The sequence below is a fragment of the Anarhichas minor genome, unplaced genomic scaffold, assembly GCF_050575085.1.
Source record: "Anarhichas minor isolate MPS153535 unplaced genomic scaffold, ASM5057508v1 ptg000017l, whole genome shotgun sequence".
NCBI classification, from domain to species: Eukaryota; Metazoa; Chordata; class Actinopteri; order Perciformes; family Anarhichadidae; genus Anarhichas; species Anarhichas minor.
The window spans coordinates 16,838,974-16,858,062 of record NW_027466463.1 but is presented as its reverse complement, the minus strand read 5'-3'; the positions used below and the strand labels follow the sequence as shown (position 1 = coordinate 16,858,062).

Sequence of the window (19,089 nt, the reverse complement as noted above, 5' to 3'; positions counted from 1 at the left end):
GTGGTCTAATCAATGGGGTATCGGGGTAGCGTGGCCGAGCGGTCTAAGGCGCTGGATTAAGGCTCCAGTCTCCTCGGAGGCGTGGGTTCGAATCCCACCGCTGCCATAAACCTTTTGGTACATTCATATCTAAAGTACTCACCACATAATGAATGAACTGGGAAATGCAGGTAACTCCAATGCAAATGTGAAAAACAAGTGAAAGAGATAATAATAAAACACTTGCTAGTGATCTCGCTGTGCATTATGGGCACGGGCTCCTCCCCACGTGTCTGTGTGGAGCAGTCAACATGGTACCGACACCTACAGATTTCAGCTGACACTACTCCTCTACGCACCAGACTGCTGGACTCCTTCACACACGGATGAGATAGCTAAGAGTGTAGAGTGAAGTGTGCAGGTGAGAGCTGAATCTACCCTGGATGTTGTTTCAGGAAACAAAACAGTCCCTTTGTGACTTGTGTGTTATTTTGATCTGTGTGTTAGCACGCCAAGCTAGCCTGCTAACGCGAGGCTAATGCTGCCTGGCTAGGCTACCTGCATGTTAGCTAGCTAGTTTCGTTGCGTGTACGTTTGCGTAAAGGACATTTAAACACTGGGCTGTTGGTCTTTCTTTTACAGGTGTATGTTTTTCAACGTTGTATCGGAATAAAACAATAACAACCCGCAGTGTAGTGCAGGCCTGTGACAAGTGGACTGAAGGGTTTGTTGCTAGCTTTCTAATCGAGCTAACCTAGCCAGTAATGTGACTTATTTTAACGAATACTTAACTGTAACGAGTATATTTATGAGTCAACATGTTTTTTTACGTGTTGGGTTATATGTTATGTTTGTCACACAATGTTTGCATGAAGAGCAGTGGTTTAATGTGGATTGCATTGTCTTGCATCATGTGACATTTACCTGGTTGTGTCAGTCAAAGCATCACTTGACAGACTGCATGGTCAGGCTGGGGGCTAACTTTGGGGGTTTTCATGGTTAACTTTAAGTCCTGAAGACTGACACACCTTGTAACAACACAGCAACGAATCCTGATGTAACCTGGATATGCTGAATCATAATGTTCTTCTTACTGCCACCTGTTAATAACCAGCTTGGTGTAGCCACTTGGCAACATTGATGTGTAGCTTTACAATACATAACTATAACTGTGTCTTTGTCTCCAGGTTGGATCTCTGAGATCTGCTGCTGCTGTTTCATCTCCTCGCTCCTCCTCACATCAATATGGCCAGCGGGGATGACGATGACCCCATTATAGAGGAGGTATGTCTGTGGGTCCAAGTTAAAGCATGAGGCTGGAGATATTTTAACCCACAAAGAGTTGATCCTGATAGTTGCCTGTGTAGCTGAGGATTGAGTAGCTTATTTCCTCTTCAATAAGCCACACCATTTTACTGGGTGACGTGTGGTTTCATCATTATGAACATGACTGTATGATCTTGTGGCTGAGTGCCCAGACAGGGTGGAAAAGTTAAGTTTAAAGATAATCTTTGTTATCAACTTATCATCTACAGCGCCGGTGTGGGAACATTTAAGGTTCAGGCCGAATGAGAGAGGAGTGTTGTCGGTGCTACTTATATCGAACTTATAGCTAACATGTTGTTGCTTTGCACTTGTTAACAAAAGTCCAAACCATCGACACACAGATTGGCAGGATATTACATGTTAAGGTGCCAAATATTTAATATTTATTTAAGTACAACTTGTGTTTTCAGAGCCTGAGAGTCCATTTTATTTTATTTATCTTGGATTTTGGACACAGTTTGCCGTGGATTATAAATAGGTTTGCACTGATCCGTTCTGTTCTCTCCTGAGTCTGATTCCTCGACTCGGGGTATCTGTTAATACTGGTTCCCACTCATATACCAGTGCTCTCCTTTCCCATCATTTGAAGTCTGTACACCACACTGCACTGGGATCATTTCTGTGTTGGGTAACGTAAACCCAGGGGTTGCTGTGGTGCTGCAAACTTATTGAGTAAATGTAACGCACAAACAAACGGCATCAGAAAGAATCGCATGCATTGTAGGAAAGGCTCGACTGAGACGATTCATCAGCTCCTCGCATAACTTTGATCAATGTTTCTCTTTCTCTTCAGATTGATGTTTATCTTGCCAAAAGCCTTGCAGATAAGCTGTATCTTTTCCAGGTAATACTTTCCTTTGTTGTACTTAATGCTGATGAGTATGACTCTCTTTGTTTCTGTAAGTTATCTCAACTCTTTATGTTCTGTAGCACGATTGTTGTATAATGTTCAAAGTGTCACGAGTCACTCTCTAATCGCCTTTATTGATTACTTTCCGACCCAGTACCCCGTCCGACCGTCCACTATGACCTACGATGACGTCAACCACTTATCAGCTAGGATCAAACCCAAGCAGCAAAGGGTAAAAAAAGGCTCTTTTCTTTTTTTTTAAATCATCCATCAGTGTAGAGCATGTTTGTAATGCATCTCACTAATACAGGTGGAGTTGGAACTGGCCATCAACGCGATGAGTCCGAACTACTGTCGCAGTAAAGGAGAGCAGATCGCTCTGAATGTGGACGGCACGACTTACGACGAAACCAACACCTATTCAGGGTAAGTCTTCTGTTAAACTTCACCTGCACTCAGTTTGTACGTTACGGTCCCATCGGTCAGTGTGAGCTCGCTATGACTCGCCACCAGAGTTGTAAAGCAGAGCTTCAACAATATTTGCTTCCTGGCGATTAGCTAGATGAGACGGTTGATGCCAATCTCATGTTTGTTCGTCAAGTATGAAGCTTCAGCCAGGAGACGGTTAGCTTAGCTTAGCATAAAGAGTGGAAACAAGGTAAACTATCTGAGCATTATAATACTCATACTACCATGTATGTCCCAATACATAGTAAGCCAAATGCAAAAGTATTTCAAAAGTATCAGGATGTCCCACAGCATCAAGGGGCATTTTTCAGAATGCAAACCACCTTTTCTGGCTATTCTGAGCTAGGCTAGCTGTTTCCATTCTTAATGCTAAGCTAAGCTAACCAGCTGTTTTGGACGTGCTTTTGGTATCGATCTTCTCATCCAACTTTAGGCAAGAACACAAATAAAACTCAAACTATTTCTGTAGCACCAGATGAGTTTTTCCAGACTTCTCTTTGCAAATGAGCAGAATAATCAACCAGTTATGTCTCTGGTCTAAGCATTCCGCTCTTGCTTTTTTTTTCTCCAGGAAAATGATGGATAAACAGTCCTTCACCTCCATCCAGGCCACCACCAACACCTCCAGATATGCTGCTGCTGTGTTTCGTAAAGGTCTGATTTGATCCAGTAGTCCACTTTAGCACCGTGCTTGTGTTTGGGTTGGTCTAACCTCGTTGCTGCTTCTTGTAAACACTCATATGTTCACAGTCCGTATGAGTCGTTATCAGTCGTACTTTTCTTATTCGCGTTAACTTCTCTGTCTTTACATTGAAGATAACGAAAATCTCAATATGATGCACAATTGAGCACCAAAAGTAGTATTTGTGTTTCTGATTGTTTAATTATTCGTGTCAACAGGTGAGCTCCACATCACACCTCTGACGGGAATCCTCCAGATGAGGCCGAGCTTCTCTTACCTGGACAAGGCCGACACCAAAACCAGAGAGAGGGAGGCGGCCAATGAAGGTGTGGCAGTTTTCCAAAATTAAATAATTGAGAGAGATTAAAGAAGATTGTTTTTTTTAATTTTCTTTTTAAATAACAGAACAATGGCAAAGATCTGTTTGTATTTTTACTGTTTCAGTGGACTCTTGTTGTTCATTAACATAATATTTAAACAAAAAACCCTGAGCTCTTTCAGCAGAGCTCTCATTTTGTGTTTCGGCACAAATAATATATATAATAAATAGTGCCAGGTTTTTTTATTAACTAGAATTTTGTTATTTTGCTAACTTGTAAAAATGTCTTAAAACATTAAGCCGACTGTTGTGTGATGAGAGTCTTTTGCCTGCAGGAGACTCCTCCCAGGATGAAGCAGAGGAGGACGTCAAGGCCATCACGGTGAAGACTTACACACACACACAAACTGATGATTGCCCTGAACCCATCATTTCTAAATAATATATTCATTCTGCATGCGTTTCCACTCCAGGTGAGGTTTGCTCGTCCCGAGTCGGAGCAGGCGCGACAGAGGAGGCTCCAGTCGTACGACTTCCTCCAGAAGAAGCAGGCGGAGGAGCCCTGGGTTCACCTGCACTACCACGGCGTCAAGGTAGGGGAGCTGCACCATCGGGCCACCTCATCCCTCTTTCAAGAGTCGTCAGAATACTGAGAGCATTAGTTTTGGGTTCGTGGGCAAACGTGACGGAGCTTGTACTTGTTTTTGTCTTTGACCTGTTGTTTATATTTTAGGATGGGCGCTCAGACCATGAGAGGCAGTACCTGTTCTGTCAGTCTGGGGACGCCTCCGAGAACTCTGAACTGGTCAAAACTCCTAAGTGAGTATCAACAAATTACATTCGACTCTCATAATTCCCCCAATCTTACAAGATTAGCTTTGAAACCATTATGCTGATGAATTTTTAAATGTACCTTCAAACACATCATGATAAAACTCCGTTGACGTTAGCTGTTAGCTTCGTTATTTAGCCAAGCTGGACTGTGCCGCCCACCGGCTGCTGTCGGCCAACGTTAACTAGAACTATTCTGGCCGATTTCAACACATTTGTTGTTCGCAATGAAGCATTATCGGGGAAAATACAGGGTGCTTCCTGTCGATGTGTGGATCGTGAGTTTACTGTGTCCTTTCAGATTTTAGACGCCATTAATGTTGAGCCCACCGTAGAAAAACAAAATATTGGTCTGATTGCAAATATCGCTTATGTGGATTTTCCTGATGGTTCTCTCTTTTCTTTTTTTGCAGGGAGTACCTGGCAATGCTGATGCCCCCTCTTGCAGAGGAAAAAGTGTAAGTATTCCTCCCTCTACTAACCCGAGTGAGACTTAAACAGGATGACGGTCTCAGAGAAGCTTCATTGACATGTTCCTCTCTCTCTGTGTCTGTTAGTGTGAAACCAGTTGGTCCCAGTAATGTGCTCTCCATGGCTCAACTCCGCACTCTGCCGCTGGGAGAGCAAGTCAAGACGCTGATGAAGAACGGTAGGACAACGCATTGACAAGACGCATGCAAATTGCAGCTTTTCTTAAAGCCAGACGGGGGCGACAAAGCATTAGGATCAATGTTAGACATGTGAAATGATTTAAAACTTTATAAAGAATTATTGAATGCATCCAAACAGAGGTGCAGAGTTCTGTCAGCAGCTTGGTTTTCACTCAATGCTTTTACTTTCCAGTCATGTTTTTGTGCTCTGTACATTTCTCACAGACATGAAGTGCATCCTATTTACACCATATAATCAACATCCAGTTGGGTTGTCCTTCCTCTGACAGTAATGTTTAATATTTTCTCCTCTAGTCAAGTTGATGCCGTTTGCTAACCTGATGGGGCTGCTCGCCTCTGGCACAGACTCCACCGCAGCGCTGCGCTGCATCCAGCAGGTGGCGCTGCTGGTTCAGGGCAACTGGGTTGTCAAGAGGTGAGAGGAAATGTCACTCAAAAGATTTGAACAGATTAAAGGTGTCGTGCTTCTCTTAACGACTCACAGACCTGGCAGCAGAGTGACGTCTCTGTGTGTTTTTGTTTTCTCTGCAGCGATGTTCTGTATCCTAAAAACACCTGCAGTCCTCACAGTGGCGTCCCCGCCGAAGTGCTCTGTCGTGGCCGTGACTTTGTGGTGAGCTGCGGTTACTGTTAAACCAGTAACAGGGCCGTGCCGTGAGAATGCGTTTAGTGTGTGGTCGCCTTGGTTTTAAAGTCATAGTGACTCGGTTGTTTCTCTTGTAGATGTGGAGGTTCACTCTGGAGCGCTCTGTGATGAGAAAGGAGATCGCATCCATCATCAAAGTAAGAATCTAATCTCAAAGTGATTGTTCCTGGTTGGTAATGACATCGCAAGATAGCACATTGTGAAACAAAACCACGCTCGGTGCCCCCACAGTGTCTGTTGGTTGTTTAGATGCCGAGCAGCTTCACTGAAGCAGGACTGTCTCTGAACTTCCTGTCACCTTGAGGCTAAAGCCGCTCCGTTCATTCAGGTAAACAGAACTAACGACTTCTTCCTCCCTTCTTCTGCCAGCTTCCTCCAGAGGATGTGAAGGAGTTCCTGGAGCATGTCGCCGTTCCTCGAGTCAACCGGGGCTGGGAGTTCCTGCTGCCTACCGATGCGGAATTCGTTAAGAAACACCCAGACATTGGCCACAGGCAACACATGCTGTGGCTCGGCATCCAGAGCAAGTGGGTCACACTCAAGAGAAACGGGAGGAAGGTTGTTTTCACGGTGTTGTCAGTCGAAGTGTCATCAAATGCTGTTTCTCTTTCCTTTAAGGTTGGAAAAGGTCTTTAACTTCTCCAAAGAAGACTTCAGGCCAAAGAATTCCCCGCAGCCTGGTGTGTACCGAGCCGTGTTTCTCACAGCCAGCTGTTAACACAATGAAAGTTAAACATTCAGCTGATGCCAGCGTGTTGTTTTCCAGAGCCTGTGCACGTCAGCGGGGAGCAGCGTCTGAAGGTGGCTCACGAGCGCGCTCAAGGAAACCAGTCGTCCCTCCAGAAGGACCTGGACGCCAGGCGGGCAGGAGACGGCGTCCACGTCAAGCAGGAACCCATCGAAGAACCGATGGACACCTCCTCCTCCGTCCCCAACGGGTCGGTCAACGGTTACCCCAGTGCCACCTCCCCCGCCTTCGATCACACCAACGGTGACGGCGGGAACGCGCCGGCCCAGGAGCTGCAGGACTTTGTGATCAAGACTTTCAGGAAGCATTTTGTACTGACGCTGAGTGAGTTCAAGAGGCTATTGAGCCTCCACCTTGCCTCCATGCCGGTGGGACGGAGCGTCTTCCCCTCCATCTCGGACCACATGCTACAGGACGCCATACTGCTCTGCCAGTGCAAACAGATAATGGTGCCTGTGAGTATTCAGGCCGGAGTTTCTACTGTCGCAAGGTTTCGGTTGTCAAACTCCCACTTCATTCACCCTGGAGGCTCTTGGTTTACTTCCTGTTCTCCATCGTTGTTTCTAACAGTTGTATTGTTTCACATTCCTACGATTCAAGCCCAACAGTGGAGTGAGATGTAAACTCTTGGTATTGTATAAGAGTTATAATGGACATTTTGAGATTTGTAGATAAATTGATTGTGAGGAAGAAATCAGTGCTGTGACTGATTTTAAAAATCCTTAATAAGCAGGAAGCTTTGATGCGTCTTATTCTGCATTTTTGAACTGAGTTTTCAAACGCGTCCCCGAACATTAGTAGTGAAATCTGATTTAAAAAGCTAAAATCAGAGATTGCTCCTCCTTGGACTAAGAGCTGCTGCTCTGGTCCAGCTTAGACCGCCTGTCGGGGCTGAAGAAGCTTTTCTCTGCTTGAATGCAGCTGTCGGTTTCCTCAAACAGAATAACGACATCAACGGCCGTTTTGCTTGTGAGCGCTTTGTTGCCTGTGAAGCGGGAGGTGCACTGAAGCAATGCAAACCTGGTTCTCAGGTTCCACTCACGGTCCAGCAGCCACCTGATGCCTCAGTGTGTTTGGACTGAGGTTGCTGTTTGTAGGCTTACTGTAGATGTTTTCTGTTTCTGCGTATTTACTTGGTGTGGTGTTTGCTCGTAGGGCAGGGAGCTGCGTGGTCTTGTTGCATTAAGCTGCCAGGACCAGCCCTGTCCTGGTTTAGGTCTGATCCAATCTGTACGCCTGACATTAAAAGGGTGTTAACCACCGCAGGGGAGGGAATGGCCGGCCGTCGTCTTTGTTGTGCAACAGATTATTGGCCTCGAAGCAAAGCTCATTACGGCTCAGAGGGGGGGGGGGAACTAAGCCGGTTTGTTGTTTTCAAACGCAGGCAGATCTGGAGTCAGGCCTTCTACGTTCAGTAAACGTTGTTGTTTTAGATGTCTTGACAGTTCACAGATCAGTTTTGAGTCAGCGGGTCGGACTGTCTGGATGGTAATCCTCCTCGGTGCTGGTCCTGCTCGGCCTCGTATTGTTTTGGCATTTTGTCAACAAATGTGTCCGAGAGAAAGAAAAGCAATGCCGTCTTTTGTTAAACATTGCATAAAATGGCACTAGTACTCTTGAATCAAGGCTTTGATGAACCAGGCCGAGTGCTGAGAATCTTTACTGATTTTAAATGTTAAAGCTTTTCTAACGTTTCTATTTCCCTCCTTTAGTTTCCTGCTCAGACCACAGCAGCCACCGATGAAAAGAAGGTGTTTGCTTTGTGGGAGACTGGAGATGAATCCGACAAGGTAAACACGTTTTAAAAACAGGTTTATAGTAACTTCACAGCTTCCTCCTCGTCTCTTGACTCTACGTGCAGACTTCTGCAGCTGAAATGCACCACAAACCACAAGTCGGAGCCTGAAGTTCAGAACCCAGCGTGTTGTAGCGTGGGCCGCGATCAGCTAGTTTCATTACTGAGAAGCAACGCAGAAGAGACAAGTAGGACATGGCTCAGTTTGTCACCCACAACCACAAGCTGAAGAGGCAAAGCTGCATGCCAAGTGTGTGTTTTTCCCTCTGTGTTGTTGTTTTTAGTTTTCTTTAATGTGCAATGACTCTGCACTAGACTTCCTTTGTTAAAAGTTAGAATAAAGCACAGCACACAGAGTACAAACGGCTCTGTTAATGCTCGAGTATAAACAGATTTAGTCTCTCTGTGTGTTTGATCATTGTATTTCCTGTCTGTTGTTTTATTTCTATTTAAACTAATTGGTGTGATGTCCATCTCAAGGGGATTGCTGGTTAAAAACAAACAATATACAACATGTTAATGAGTTAGCTTTCGAGGTGCTGGTAGATGGATTTTTTAAGTGTTTCCCCCCATTTCCAGTCTTCCCAGAGATGTATCGATTTTCTAACTCGCCTCATAAAAGCAACTAAGCGTATTCCCCAAAATGACGAACTATTCCCCTAAATGAGTTCCGTGTTTGTTTGTTTTCCTCCTGCAGCATCGTCGGGTGCTGTACGAGCTGTACAAGAAGAACTACCGCATCAGGAGGAACGTGATACAAGTGAAACTGACCCAGGAGTTTGGAGACTTTCCGAAGGCGGACGTTGACCGTCTGCTCCATGTGAGAACAGTGATGAGGCTGAACAGTCACCTTTTCTTTTTTAAGGAGTTTTTATTTTCATCACTGATCTAACTTGTTCTCTGTTGTTGCAGGAGTGCTGCATCAGCCATGCAGGGATGTGGTACCTAAAGGGAACCATACAGTCCTGACACTGAGAGCACCCCCCCCCCCCCCCCCCCCACACACACACACACACACACCTCCTCATCGACAGCCAATCAAATCCTCTCCCGGGTGTCTAGTGGGAGGGCATCCGTAGAGACGAGAGCCAATCGCAGCTCGCCCCCCGCTCTGAGGGCGGGCGATTGGAGGACAAAAGATGTCGGCCGTCTGCTCAGAAGATGAACACTGAAGCATGTCTGACATTAACACGAGCACTCTGATGCAGCGCGGAGGACAGAAGCTCCTCACACACTCTCACTACGACCTGGAGTGTCTGACGGGTAAAATATGAACGAAGAAACATGAAGAAATAGCAAGATTATATATACGGTTTAAAAGTAGAGTTTTTGATTTTTTTTTTGTTTGGACCTCATGTTTGATTATTTTTTTAAATAAACGTTTACCAGATCAGGATGGCGTTCACTGTTTAAAGCAACGTGGCTCAAAGTGCTTTCATTTTACTCCTGAGTTCTGCATTTAGCCGGAGGAAACAAGTGTTGCTTCATCGTATCAACAAAGCGAACATTGTTTAAGAAAGCCATTAACTTAACACACCGTCTTTGAGCCGACTCGTTTCGGGTATTAACTCCACCCTCAATACGCGCCATGAAAGAGTTAAACTTTATGATTAAATGCAACGGTTGCTTAATTACAACGCGTGGAGGCAAATTCATGAGTCGGCAAAACTGAAACAAAAAGGGGGGAAAAAAAACAAGCAACAAGTCCCTGATGTCATTACGCTCACGCTGTACAACTGAAATCACTGAATATGTTTTGGCAATCATGGACCTGGAAACATGGCCACATGTGGCTTGTCCCACATCTCTGCGTCATTCAGTGGAATGCACTGAGATGTGCGGCTGGAGGAAGGAGCGGATTAAATGGCTGATGTGGTTTGTTTCTGGTTGAATGTACAGAGTTTGAAATGGTTTTCCTTTGAGAGAGGCTGATTTCAATGACGGCCAATAAAGATGCAATGGTGAATATTTTTTTTTTTTTGTCATATTTTGATCATCAAATTTGTCAGTATTTAATTAAATTTGTACCAACAAAGAGGAACGGACACAAACACTCGACCAACATCTGTGCTGCTATCTTGAGCCTCCGTCTAAAAGTGCCTCACAAGACAAACTCCCACTCACTCACACTCAGACTATGAGGAGCAATAAAGCTTTGATTCTCTTTGAAATACTTTAAAATGTAATAGTGCATCGTCAAACAATGACGGGTGTATTTCTTTTGCATTGGTTTGTGTTGCTCAATAAACATTGTTAATAACTTGTTTTCTTCTGTCATTAGTCATCGGTGCTGAGATGGAATCCCAAATGTCAGAACCTGTATTAGTGAGGTGACTTTTTTTACGGTATGATTTATTTACAGATTACTGAAGTACTCATGATGTTCGGTGCAAACTTATGTGCATAAAAAAAAAGATGTTATATTGATGTTCAAACGTAAACTTGTTTCCTCATGAAAAACAGTTTTGTTTGTAAGTTGTATTCAAACTAAATTCAGAGCTCAGTTACTTTATCTAAATGAAACGGGTAGATTTAATGGTCTCAGGGAAAAGATACGTCTGTAGGTTATTTCTACTTTTAGTTTTTCATTTCTGATGAGTGATTCTGGTTGGATGATTATAAAGTGCTTTACAAAAGGAACCTTTTTGTGGCTGATTTGATCTGTAGAGCTCGTGACAGAATATAAAGATCTTTGTTTGCACTCTAATGTTTTAATGAAAGTTATATTTCACAATCCCAACAGTAGTAATGGCTCAGAAGTCCAACAATCAACTAACTGTAGAAACTTGAATCTACTTAAATCTGTTACTTGTGCTGAAAATCCATTTACATATATTACATGCTATAATTTTATGCAACACCGTTTCCCATTACATCTCTTAATTTGACCTGTTAATGATTCTTCTTTGTCGTTTCCGGCTGACGTGTCGAGTGTGTCTGAAGTGCAGCAGTGTGTCTGGATGGCCGACGTCAAAGCCGTTTTATTAATATATAAATTATGTAACTCAAAGTGCATCAGCGATTTATGACGTCCAAGTTTAACCGTCTCTATAAATAAAGTTCAATCATATTTTACAACAAACAAACAGACAGAAACCTGCTTCATGTTTTATGGCTCAAACATAAACCATGAGGTCCAATCGTGAAACCGGTAGAACACACCGTACACACATACAGCAGGTTATTCAGGACACTTGGACTACATTTAACAGACGTGTTAAGTGTCAGAAGATCACTGATAATGTGCAATTTTCTAAAGTGCATCTTAACGTGACTTTTTTTACAGACATCTACAAACTGTGTGCACAGACTAAAGCCTGACGAGGACACACGGACGTCAGGCAGCAAAAAGCCACAGAAGTGCTGCTGAGAAAAGCTTCTAATCAAACACCGTTTCATGAATCTACAGAATATACAATCAGGAGGCCGTTACAGCGTCACGTACATAGAGTTAGCCTTCTGGTAAACCTCAGAACTTCCCTGTAATACAACACTCACAGTCGTCTAACCTATCGTACAATAATCAAGTATCATTTCTGGGAAATAAACTTTACGATTACAAAACACATCTCTATTTATCAGAACTTTCATCATCAAAGTCTAATAATATAAACTCCTTCACCAATATAACAACTTGCATTGGTCGCTCTTATAGGCGCAGGCAAAACTATTTAAATTTTGTTTGCAGTTTGATTTCCAGAGGAATTGACTTTAACACCGTCTCCATTTTCTCTATAATTAGCACCAAATTACATCTTTACGTCTCTTCCAGGAAGCTTTCTATGAATTTACGTCTTTCTAGGAAACTTTGGGACCAGTAGAATAAACTGTTACCGATACGGCTACCGAGAAGAAGACCCAGAGATGTTTTGTCAACAGTGCAAAGTGAGGTAGAGCGAGCGCACAGTAGAGACGGCAGCGTTAGGCACCGGTGTTTCTGTGCAAAATGAGCCACATCTGAGACATGAGCTGCTGGTGTTTGGCCTTCTGGTTCCTGCATCACTCGCATCTCTGAACCCCTTTGCGTCTGCAAATATACAGTAAAGTGGAGCGTTGGTAAGCTTCATGTGAGACGCTCTTGAACTGGAAGACAATAATTAATCTTGCAGCAGGTCTTTTTTTAGGGGGGGTCTACTAATGCACAATAGGCAGCCCTTCCCCAGCTGAGGGTCCCACTCTGTTTTCAATCAGGTCCTCTTTGGTTTTCTGAATGCAGGAGAAAATCGCCCTGAAAAGTTCCTTGTACTCCGGCTGGTGAAAGTCCTCCATGTCCGTCAGAGCAGGACAAGCGGCGGCAAGAGATGCAGTCTGGACCGACTTGTGGATCGGCTCCTCCTCCTCCTCCTCCTCCTCCTCCTCCTCCTCCTCCTCTTCCTCTTCCTCTTCCTCTTCCTCTTCCTCTTCCTCTTCCTCTTCCTCTTCCTCTTCCTCTTCCTCCTGCTGCTGCTGCTGCTGCTGCTGTCCAAGGTGGCAGCGCCGCAGCAGCTCGTCGTACTTCACCTGCAAGGCACTGTACTGAGCGTCCACCTCGTTGAGCAGCGAGATCCCGCGATACTTCACCACGTCGGCACGCCGCACGCAGGAGCACTCGTGGTTGTGGACCTGGTCGGGAGAGTCGGGCGTCTGCGTGGCCCTCATCAGCCGCTCGCTGTCCCAGCTCTTCAGGACCCAGGGGCTCTTGGCTTCAGCTGCGTCCCCCTCGCTCTCCTCCTCCGGGTGGAGGAACATGGCGTTGGGCAGCAGGCTGTGGATGGCGTCCGGCCTGGTGGAGGAGTCGGACTTCCAGAGCTGGCGGAGCTCCTCGGCCTCACGCTCCAGCTCAGACACTCTGGCCTGAAGCAGAGAGCGAAAAAAAAGAGTTTAGAACTCGAGCTGAACTCAAAACAATAAGTTGATAAAACAAGCGGTGCAGCAGCCATTCTTCTGATACTTCTGACAGTATTAATATACATTTTATGCCTATAAATGCACAACAGGTGAGAGATTCATCGTACATACCCGACAGCCCTCCATCCCCGCCAGCTGCTGCTCCAGCGCTGCATTTTCTCGGGCGAGCAGCTCGGCCTCTCGCTCCGACTCCTCCCTCTGAGCGCGCTCACTGGCGAACTGGGTCTGGAGGCTGCGGAGGGATTGTCGCAGAGACGCCTGCTCCTCCTCGCTCCACGACATGTCGGAGGACTCGAGGCCGTCTGAGGGTTCGTCGCAGTCGTACCTGCGCAGAGACACAGGCGGTTAGCACTAGATGCATTCTTGTGGTCATTGATTTGTGATTGCCTTTAAAGATTTTTCAATATGATGAATGTTATTATTTCATTTTCAGGTAATTTTCCTCAATTTTTCACGTATTCACAATAGTTCAGAATGGTTTTCTCCTGCCGATGAAGGCCATGTGATACCCAGAGCAGGCGAGTAAGTGGACCTTGAGTGGATGTTGCTTTGTCAACTTTTTGTATATGACTTTTATCATCGCCACGCAGGCTGATAATTTGTCTTCTCTTTCGCAACTTTCGTTTGTGCGCTTCATAAAACGGGCAAAACAAAGTGAAAGGTGACGAGAAGTGCGTCGTGGAGAGAGACGGCAGCGTACCAAAGGTCACAACACAGCAGATGCAAAATGTGACGTTTACAATTAACAGAACACTCCTGTTTTACGGTAAATGGCAAACGAACGGTGTCGGAGATTGACATACATTAAATCAAAATTGTAGTTTATTTAATATTTAGTTGTATGTACTCTATACTGTACTGTGTCTATGGACACATTGGATATATGTGTGCAAGACGGATAGATACAAATGAAAAAAACAAACAAAATAAAAATATAGTCTTGCACAATGATTTATTTCAGCTCCATTCCAATTGGATGTCTTTTTAACTACGAATATTTTTGCAACTATATAATGTGTATATAAAGTATTTTTTTGCTACAATAAACCAAACCGACACACAACTAAAAATTAAAACATAAATATGGGAGATGTTTGATAACTAAAAATATAGCAGATAAGGCAAAGAAAAGCAAACTAAGTAAGGAATCAGGAACTTCTCAGTAGAACCGAGTAGATTAGAGATCAGCTGAAGAATAAATCTGAGCCGAAGAATAAATCTGAGCTGAAGAGAGATATTGAGACACGTTCGCGACTTTGACCTCTTTCCTTCCAACCTCATCCACCACAGATCAGACCTGTTTCATGTCTCTCTGTCGAGTTAATCAGTGAAACTTACATCCGTCTGATCGGAATGTTTTGAGGGAGCAGTCCTGACACACACACACACACACACACACACACACACACACACACACACACACACACACACACACACACACACACACACACACACACACACACACACACACACACACACACACACACACACACACACACACACACACACACACACACACACACACACACACACACACACACACACACACACACACACACACACTAAACTCAGTGAATGAGGCCGTCGCAGGACGGTCCAGCATTTGGAGTGAGACTTGCTGCAAGGTGGCCGACTGCCAGCAGTAGGATTAGCAGACATGGGGGGGGGGGGGGGGGGGGGGGAGAGAGAGCTGCAGTGAGCAGGACTCAGTGGAGGATTTGCTGCTTCCCTCCTTGAAGCTTACAAAGAGCTTCTGGATCAGTGAGAAGGCAGTTAAGAGGGTTCCTCTACCTGGTTAAGGAATTTAAAGTCTTTTTTTTCTTAAGTCTCAATACATCAACAAGAGACACTTGAGCTGAATAATTCCCTGTCACAATCACAAGTTATTATTTATGAAATGATTTGGCTCTTAGCTTCATATTGAGGGCGCAGATATGAGAGGGGTGTCACAAATAGTGTCTTTTAAAAGTTGTATGAGCCTGAGGAGACGTCTTCAAGTTGACAGTAAACAGTCCAGATTAAAACCCCTAAATATTACATTCATGATGCTATGTGACGGAGTATCCATCGACGGAGCCCTAATGATACAGATACAGTGTGGAGTCCTCACCTGAGGGTGTTCTGCAGCTCTTTCAGGCAGGACACACTCTGAGAGGTGCGAGGCGCGCACTTCTCTCTGTGCGGACGCTTCAGAGGCTGAGACGGACTCAGCTTCAGCTCCTCCACCTGATGCTGCAGCTCCTCCACCTGCGTCTGCAGCAGCTCCACCGTCTCCGTCAGCCTGGGAGCAAAGAAGGTCCGTCGCGTTACTAACGGGGGACATTTTTGTACCAAAACGCTTGAAAATCGGTCCGCTTTTCTGATGCTTACCCCTGGATCTTCTGCTGCGCCGTCCTGCTGTCCACAACCAGCTTGCGGTTGCTGTGCTCCAGCTCTCGGGCCGACACGTCCAGCTGCTCGTACACTTTAGCGTGCTGGTCGTTGACCTGCCTGAGGAGGTCCACCTGCTTCGCCAGGTACTGGAGGAGGGGACAGAGGGACGGGGATGAGGGCGTGAGTGACGGGACAGAACGTTGTGCATCATCGTCTGCTGAGATGTCTTCAATAACGAGACACCCAGTCTGTCAATGCTGTTTTTATATTAGCTAAAAAAAGACATGTTGAATCACACTAAAATAAAATACAACGGTATCTATAAAGCAAATTTCATGAAAAAAAGATGCACAAAAAAGACAAAGAAAGAAAGAAACAGGAACATTGAAAATTGAGGCTAAAATCAGGTCTTAAACTTCCCTTTTCTGATTAATCTGAATGGCAAAATGTAATGTTTTTACTGCAAGATATTTAGAATATTGACAATTAAAACAAATCAATAATAAGTATGTCCAACTACCAGCAGAATCAATGGTTTCTAATGATTACAATGGTGCTCTTATTATTATTATCATCATTTAGAGGTTTTAGCTGAAAGCCTAAAATAAATGTTAAGAGCTAATCTGACATTTCTGTTTCCCAGTTACACCTGAATGCCTCTAAATCAAAAACTCCTTTAAACAACAGTTTCCTTAAGAACAGGTTATCTTATCAGCCGTTGCAGCGAGAACACTTTGAACCTTTTCTCATCTAATCTGCTTGCTGTCAATCAACAGACCAAACAGTGGAAACAGACCTGCAGTTCATTGTCAGACTGCACCGGCACACTGGAAACAAACAGTCACAAATCAATGAATAACATGTAGTTAGTGTGGTAAAGTTGAATATGTTGCTTCCATTTGTTTAGATTCTTTACATGGAGTGGTGGATTTACCATTAGTGGCCTTTCATTCCAGTTCAGAGTGACAGTAAAGCAGGTAATTGATTGCACTACAAGTCAGGAGCAGGATTCAGGCACGTGACGTCACGAGTATCCAGTCAAGGTCTTAAGAGATTAAACTCGGAGTGTCAGCAGCGAGACAGATTTAGTGCCAGACGAGCCGTACTTGACGAAATGAAAAGTTAGCAGTCCTGAAAATCTGCAAAAACCTGAAGCTAAATATTGAATTTACGTCACTTAAGTAAAATGAACTCATGATTCGGTTGAGGGTCGACTGGAAATCCTGCAGGCACCTTTCTTAAATCTGTACAGAGGAAGACACATATTTACGAGAAATAGAATTGTAATTTTCTTCATTTATCGAGCAAATAATACATCAAGATTAAATTGGTTATGCTTTCCATAATAATGTTAGTATACCAAAAAACGACACTTAAATTGTTGCGTTGTAATGCACAAACACAATAATCACCCATAACTTCTATTATTCAGACTTGATCCTTTTAAATATGAATATGTTAAACTTAATTCAGAATGTTTTATTGATTCATTTACTATAAAGAGCACTTGATGTTCAGTTCTAGCATCTTTTTAGGAGAGTTTTCTATAAATACAAACGGCACAATTACTTTTTTTAACCCAGAAGAATCAGCGGAGTTGGGTTGGGGTTAGAGTTGTGTCTGCAGGTCGCCCCTTTAAATAAAAAAAAAAAACCCTAAATAATCTTCAGACAGAATGTATGGCAGCTTGTATGTTGCCTGAGAAGCAGCATGTCCTCCCCATCCCAAAGCCTTTGCACGGCAGCATGTTGTATTCTGCTTTTAGGCTCATTTGAGGCTTGGATGGTAGAATTGAACACAGCATTCAAGAGGAACTCAGTGCTTCATGACCCAAGCATCAGTGACAGTATACCCTCTTATTGACAGCACACCCTGGCCCTTTGGATAAAGACACACAGTCGAACATAAGCCGGGGCGACGAGACCTCTCTTTACCTCGATCTCCTGCAGCTGCTCCTGGTTGGTGGAGTACATCTGCTGCAGCCCTTGCTCCAGCTCCCTGTTCCGCTCCAGGAGAGTCTTCCCGAGCTCGGCAGCCAGCTGCAGGTCTGCAGGAGAGACGGAGTGAGGGACCATTAGTGCTTCAGCGCTCATAGTTCAGTCCCACTGATGGAGACATGAGGACTTTACGGTACAAGCAGCTTTGTGAGGTTGTTGTCGGTTGGCAGGAGTCCAGTAACCCACTTTCATATGAACTGAATATTCAAGTCTTCTGATAAGTAAGGACTGATGGTTATTTCCTGACTCAGACAATTACCACAGCCACTTATTATTTGTTTTTCTTTAATATACCATTAAAAAAACCTGCTAAATCAAGCAAAAAGGACACAACTGGAAGCAGAGACGGGGACATTACAAACACAAACACATAAAGTTGAAGTGTAAAAGCATTAAAAGGAAGATCGAAGTCAAAAACACTTCTTCATTACAGACAGAGCTTTTCTTTTCTTTTTTCACTTTGCCGCATATGCGAGGGTCCTGCTGACTCCTGCCTTTTCCTGCAGCCTGTCAAGGTGCTTCATTTACACTAAAACAGCGGGTAGACTAAATGAAACACCCCGAGTGAAAATATGATATATTACTGGCTCACAAAATCACATGGAAATTCTTACAAATGTAACCTCCTGTGCACCTGCATATCGAGTTTGTAATCAAGCACATACATTAAATGTCCTATGCATATCCCATATTTGTTTCATTTGACTGTTAATATTATGAAATGATTGATATGATTCAATGAGCTTCAGAGACAAAGACTGAAAGGAAATTGTACCATGTTCAAGGTCTTGCTTGTCGTACCACGGTTCCTCCTCTTTGATGTCAAATTCTTGCTCCACAGCCATGTCTGTCAACATCTTGGCGGTTAGAATCAGTCACACTCTCTGAGGATCGGTCCGCGTTTTAAACATGACAAAGGCAGAGCGCAATCTGCGGTGATCGACGGTTCGGCCCGCGCGTCCTTCCTGCCGCTGTCTGCACGCCTCTGCAACCGGCACCGGTGTGCGTTCATCGCCTGACAGACAGACAGACAGCTCACTGCTGCTCACGGCTCTGCTGCGTTGCTCCCGGATTGGAATTACAAAATAAAAGCAGCCAACGTTGCAGCCAACACACAGGCAGATTCCAAAACCCCACTTGCTGGCAGCATATAGATGTGTTTTTAATATAATTCTGGATTAAGATAAGGATAGCTCACAGACCCATTTACTGAATAAATAAAATGTATGAATGACTGATGTAAAAACTTTCAGTGTGATAGCAGGCCTGTTTTTAACGATAAACCATATGTATCTTTATATACAAATATAGTACGAATCTATCAGTGTATCTCGACATATCATCCAACAGTTTGTATTTTTTGCAGGTCAGTGATGTCTTGTTTATTTTGTAGTAGTTTGTGCTTTTACTCTGAAGATTCGATGGCGTTGTTTCCGGTTTAGACCTGCGTCTCTCTGTGAGTTTGACGCAACGGTTTGACCGTCAGTTCACCACACCTGCTCCGATAGAAACCTGCA

At 44.2% G+C, this 19,089-nt stretch overlaps 2 protein-coding genes and 1 non-coding gene across 4 annotated transcripts; 2 read left to right on the top strand and 1 right to left on the bottom strand.

Moving 5' to 3' along the window:
* Window positions 1–24: 24 nt before the first annotated feature.
* trnal-aag (transfer RNA leucine (anticodon AAG)) lies at window positions 25–106 on the top strand. Its single transcript has one exon. It is a non-coding gene; the product is annotated as a tRNA-Leu (tRNA).
* Window positions 107–278: 172 nt separating this feature from the next.
* Window positions 279–10,579, top strand: polr3e (polymerase (RNA) III (DNA directed) polypeptide E). 2 transcript variants are annotated; one of them, XR_012954629.1, is made up of 21 exons: window positions 279–400; window positions 1,167–1,263; window positions 2,099–2,149; window positions 2,310–2,387; window positions 2,466–2,581; window positions 3,195–3,277; window positions 3,524–3,631; window positions 3,960–4,006; window positions 4,098–4,217; window positions 4,358–4,443; window positions 4,869–4,913; window positions 5,013–5,104; window positions 5,421–5,541; window positions 5,658–5,739; window positions 5,850–5,909; window positions 6,142–6,299; window positions 6,391–6,452; window positions 6,539–6,975; window positions 8,233–8,565; window positions 9,013–9,135; window positions 9,228–9,296. XR_012954629.1 is itself a non-coding variant. In XM_076093981.1 (21 exons), the coding sequence occupies exons 2-21, from the start codon at window positions 1,225–1,227 to the stop codon at window positions 9,282–9,284; spliced, it is 2,043 nt and encodes a 680-aa protein (XP_075950096.1). In that variant the 5' UTR covers window positions 279–400; window positions 1,167–1,224; the 3' UTR covers window positions 9,285–10,579. The 2 variants fall into 2 exon arrangements, 1 of the variants encoding a protein (XP_075950096.1); XM_076093981.1 differs by having other exon boundaries at window positions 8,233–8,310; window positions 9,228–10,579.
* An 832-nt stretch (window positions 10,580–11,411) lies between these two features.
* LOC142952037 (cerebellar degeneration-related protein 2-like) lies at window positions 11,412–18,537 on the bottom strand. The gene is made up of 6 exons (XM_076094023.1): window positions 18,348–18,537; window positions 17,510–17,622; window positions 15,573–15,721; window positions 15,313–15,483; window positions 13,314–13,527; window positions 11,412–13,148 (listed from the first exon to the last, which is right to left on the bottom strand). Exons 1-6 carry the CDS (start codon window positions 18,427–18,429, stop codon window positions 12,450–12,452), a joined length of 1,428 nt encoding a protein of 475 aa, XP_075950138.1. The 5' UTR covers window positions 18,430–18,537; the 3' UTR covers window positions 11,412–12,449.
* Window positions 18,538–19,089: the final 552 nt, after the last annotated feature.

Coding starts and splice junctions, on each gene's coding strand:
- polr3e (XM_076093981.1), top strand. CDS start 1,225: ATGGCCAGCGGGGATGACGATGACCCCATTATAGAGGAG. Junction 2,388..2,465: donor TCAAACCCAAGCAGCAAAGG/GTAAAAAAAGGC, acceptor TCACTAATACAG/GTGGAGTTGGAACTGGCCAT. Junction 6,453..6,538: donor AAAGAATTCCCCGCAGCCTG/GTGTGTACCGAG, acceptor GTTGTTTTCCAG/AGCCTGTGCACGTCAGCGGG.
- LOC142952037 (XM_076094023.1), bottom strand. CDS start 18,429: ATGTTGACAGACATGGCTGTGGAGCAAGAATTTGACATCAAAGAGGAG. Junction 15,484..15,572: donor GCGCAGCAGAAGATCCAGGG/GTAAGCATCAGA, acceptor CTTTGCTCCCAG/GCTGACGGAGACGGTGGAGC. Junction 13,149..13,313: donor CGGGGATGGAGGGCTGTCGG/GTATGTACGATG, acceptor TCTCTGCTTCAG/GCCAGAGTGTCTGAGCTGGA.